Source organism: Octopus bimaculoides, chromosome 27 (assembly GCF_001194135.2).
Source record: "Octopus bimaculoides isolate UCB-OBI-ISO-001 chromosome 27, ASM119413v2, whole genome shotgun sequence".
NCBI classification, from domain to species: Eukaryota; Metazoa; Mollusca; class Cephalopoda; order Octopoda; family Octopodidae; genus Octopus; species Octopus bimaculoides.
In genome coordinates, this window is record NC_069007.1 from 7,591,674 (window position 1) to 7,594,899 (window position 3,226).

Consider the following 3,226-nt stretch of genomic DNA (forward strand, 5'->3'; position numbering starts at 1 on the left):
TATATATATATATATATATATATATATATATATATATATATTTATATATGAGGCCCTAAAATAGAATTACTCTCCAAAATATATACATACAGTTACGCATGAATTCACACGCAAATACTTTCATACGCGCGTACAATCATACTCAGACACATACATTCCCACACATGCATACGCACATACGTAAATACAGTCATAAATGTACACCTAGAAACTGGACAATGCATACGAAAGAATAAATTCAAATATGAAATAGAAGCAGCGCTAACGTAATAAGTATTATCGACCACATATATTTAACGTAGACAACTCGTATATTTGCTGGTAGGCTGCGATTTGGTGTTGTGGAGATTACTCTCCCAAGGCACCGGGTGTTAAAACAAATATTTGTATGGACAGGTAAGACAACAGCCGCCGCTTTGAGAGCGCAATCTCCGCTACGCCAAGTCGCAGCCTGCCGGGAAAATACATAGCATTAACGTTAAATATGTGTGGTGTGGTCCATAATGTTTATTACACAAGCACTTCTTCTTCTTCTTTATTAATTTATTAATCTATTTGTTTATTATCTTGTAGCATTCGAGTGAAAAATATGCTCGGCTCGTGACCAAAATCGATGACTTCCCGCGGCAATTCCGTCCTGGGTTTTCAGCTAAACGCTATTTGTCTATTTGGAGCAAATACTGGGACCAGTCTACTGTTGACGAATTAGTGGCAGACGGTAAGAACGTTCCAGAACAAACAACAAACATCATCATCATCATCATCATCATCAACAACAACAACTGCAATAAATACAAACGTTGAAGGATGGTGTGTGGATAAGATGCTCGTTTTTCAACCATATATAACTGTATAGTAAGAAGTTCTCTTCCCAACCACATGGTCCCGAGTTCATTCCCACTGCGGTGCACCTTGGGCATCAGTTTTCTTCTATAGCCCCGTGCCCCGTGCCGATTTGTGAGGCAATTTGGTGGGCGGAAACTGAGAGGGAGCCCGTCGTATATGTGTGTGTGTGTGTGCGTGTGTGTTGTTCTTTATCCCTTCCACACACAGTTTGACAACCGATGTTGCATTGTTTACGTCTGCGTAACTTAGCGGTTCGGCAAAATAGACTGATAGGATAAATACCAGCTTTAGAAAAATGAAATTAATAAAAATAAAAGAAAATAAAAGAAAAAGAAAAAGAAAATTTGTTCGACTAAATTCTTCAAGGTGTGCCCCAACCTGGCCGCAGTCCAATGACTGAAAAAAATCTCCCCGTCCTTTTATATATCTACACTAGAATGGTCAATGAATTGCTCGGATTTTATTTGATCTGAAGGGTATTTAGTTGATATGTTTAGCAGAGTGAATGTCCGCGTAGAGACGTAAAGGTTTCTGTGAGCTGGATGGAGACGGGGTCTGTTTATGTTCTGCTCTGGTTTTGTGCCGTTAAATCAGAGTCTCTAATCATGGAAGAGAGAATTCGTTTCCACGGTTGGAAAAGTTTTCGATGACAGGATTCGAGAAAGTGGCCGAAAGCAGAGCATCACTGACATTCGTTTCTCTGTGTGTGTGTGAGTGTTCGTGTGTGTATGTGTGTGTGTGTGGAGGGTGAGGTGTGTGTGAGAGAGTGAGAGAGGCAACATGTGTATGCATGTGTGTATGTATGTGTGTGTATTTGTGTGTGTGAGAGAAACAGACAGCACGTGTATGTGTGTGTATGTGTGAGTGTTTGTGTGCGTGTGAGAGAGAGAGACAGAGGGAGAGAGAAAGCACGTGTATGCGTGTGGATGCCTGTGTGCGAATATGTGTGAGTGTGTGTATGTGAGAGAGAGAGAGAGAGAGAGAGAGAGAGAGCGTATGAATGTGTGTATGTGTATGGGAATGCGTGTTTGAATGTATATGCGAATGAGAAAGAGAGCGTATGTATGCGAATGCATGCGTGTGAATGTGTGTCTACGTGAATGCACGTATGTATGTGTGTGTATGTTTATGCGTGTGTGTGTGAGAGAGAAAGAGAAAGAAAGAGAGAGATAGAGTAGATGCAGTCTGTGTGTGAGAATGTGTGGGAATGCGTGTGGGAATATGTATGCGTGAGTGTGTGACAGAAGAGAAACATAACCTCTTGAAGGGTCATTCCTACTGCTGTTGATAAAGTTAATGATGATGATGATGATGATGATGGTGGTGGTGGTGATGAAGAGCAGGAGGTGGATGATGATGATGACAATAATGATGACAACAATGACGACAATGACGAGTACGATGATGATGATGACGACGACTACTGCTACTACTACTACCACAACTGCTAACGATGACAATGACGACGATAACAACAACGATGGCGATGATAAGAATAATGATGATGACGACGATGACGATGATAACGCTGGTGGTGATGATGATGATGATGACAGTAATGATAACGATGCAGCTACTAATGCTGCTCCTGTTGCTGATGACAAAGACGATGATGGTGATGACAATGGCGACGATAATAATGGTGATGACGCTGACGAGAATGACAATTTCTGTTTTCCTTTACTCCAGGTCACCTCCAGAGCAAACTAGCAACGACGTTGGATCAATTCCCATCATACTCTCGCAGCTCATTCGATGACATTTCTTCACAACCCCTCCCTTATCGACTCCTTCATAACATGTTGCGACCCCATCCCTACCGTTATACATTTGCACACGTCTTGTGCAACGACTACGAGTTGAAACCAGGTAAGTTATATCGCCATAGTTTCGATTCACGTTAATAGCCTTGTGATAACCCATCGTGGGTATTTGTTTGCCTGCAGCAAACAATAATTTGGTGTAGTAGTAACGTAGGGGAAAATGCTGTAACAGCACGTCGCTACATCCAGCATTTGTTGGTGGTTCCCTACTCCTAGCGGATGGCACCTTTGCACCACTTAGGTGACAGCCCATCAAACTAAGCGTCTGTTTGAGTAGTCATTGCTGCTGCAGAAATTTATTAACTGCAGAGTTATTTCCGGCCTCAGCGCGCCAGATTGAAGACATTTGAAAAAATACACTGAATGTAATTTGCAAAACTTTACACGTGCTTCCTTTCGGGTGAACGTTCTGTGTCTAGTTCTGGAAATTATATTTTATAAACCGACAGACTACGCTGATGATCCTGCAGATATTTGCTTGTGTAAATATTAACAGGTGAAACCATTGGTACATAGGTTAATCGTTTTTTTTTATTTCGTATATTTTCATTTATCTT

At 41.3% G+C, this 3,226-nt stretch overlaps 1 protein-coding gene across 1 annotated transcript in view; it reads left to right on the plus strand.

Annotated features, from left to right (window-relative positions):
- The window catches only part of LOC106875203 (uncharacterized), a 28,657-nt gene that overhangs the window by 14,475 nt on the left and 10,956 nt on the right, over positions 1–3,226 (plus strand). Inside the window, exons 3-4 of the mRNA XM_014923247.2 lie at positions 574–718; positions 2,536–2,715. Of these exons, the coding sequence (XP_014778733.1) occupies positions 574–718; positions 2,536–2,715 (325 nt within the window). The remainder of the gene's footprint in view (positions 1–573; positions 719–2,535; positions 2,716–3,226) is intronic.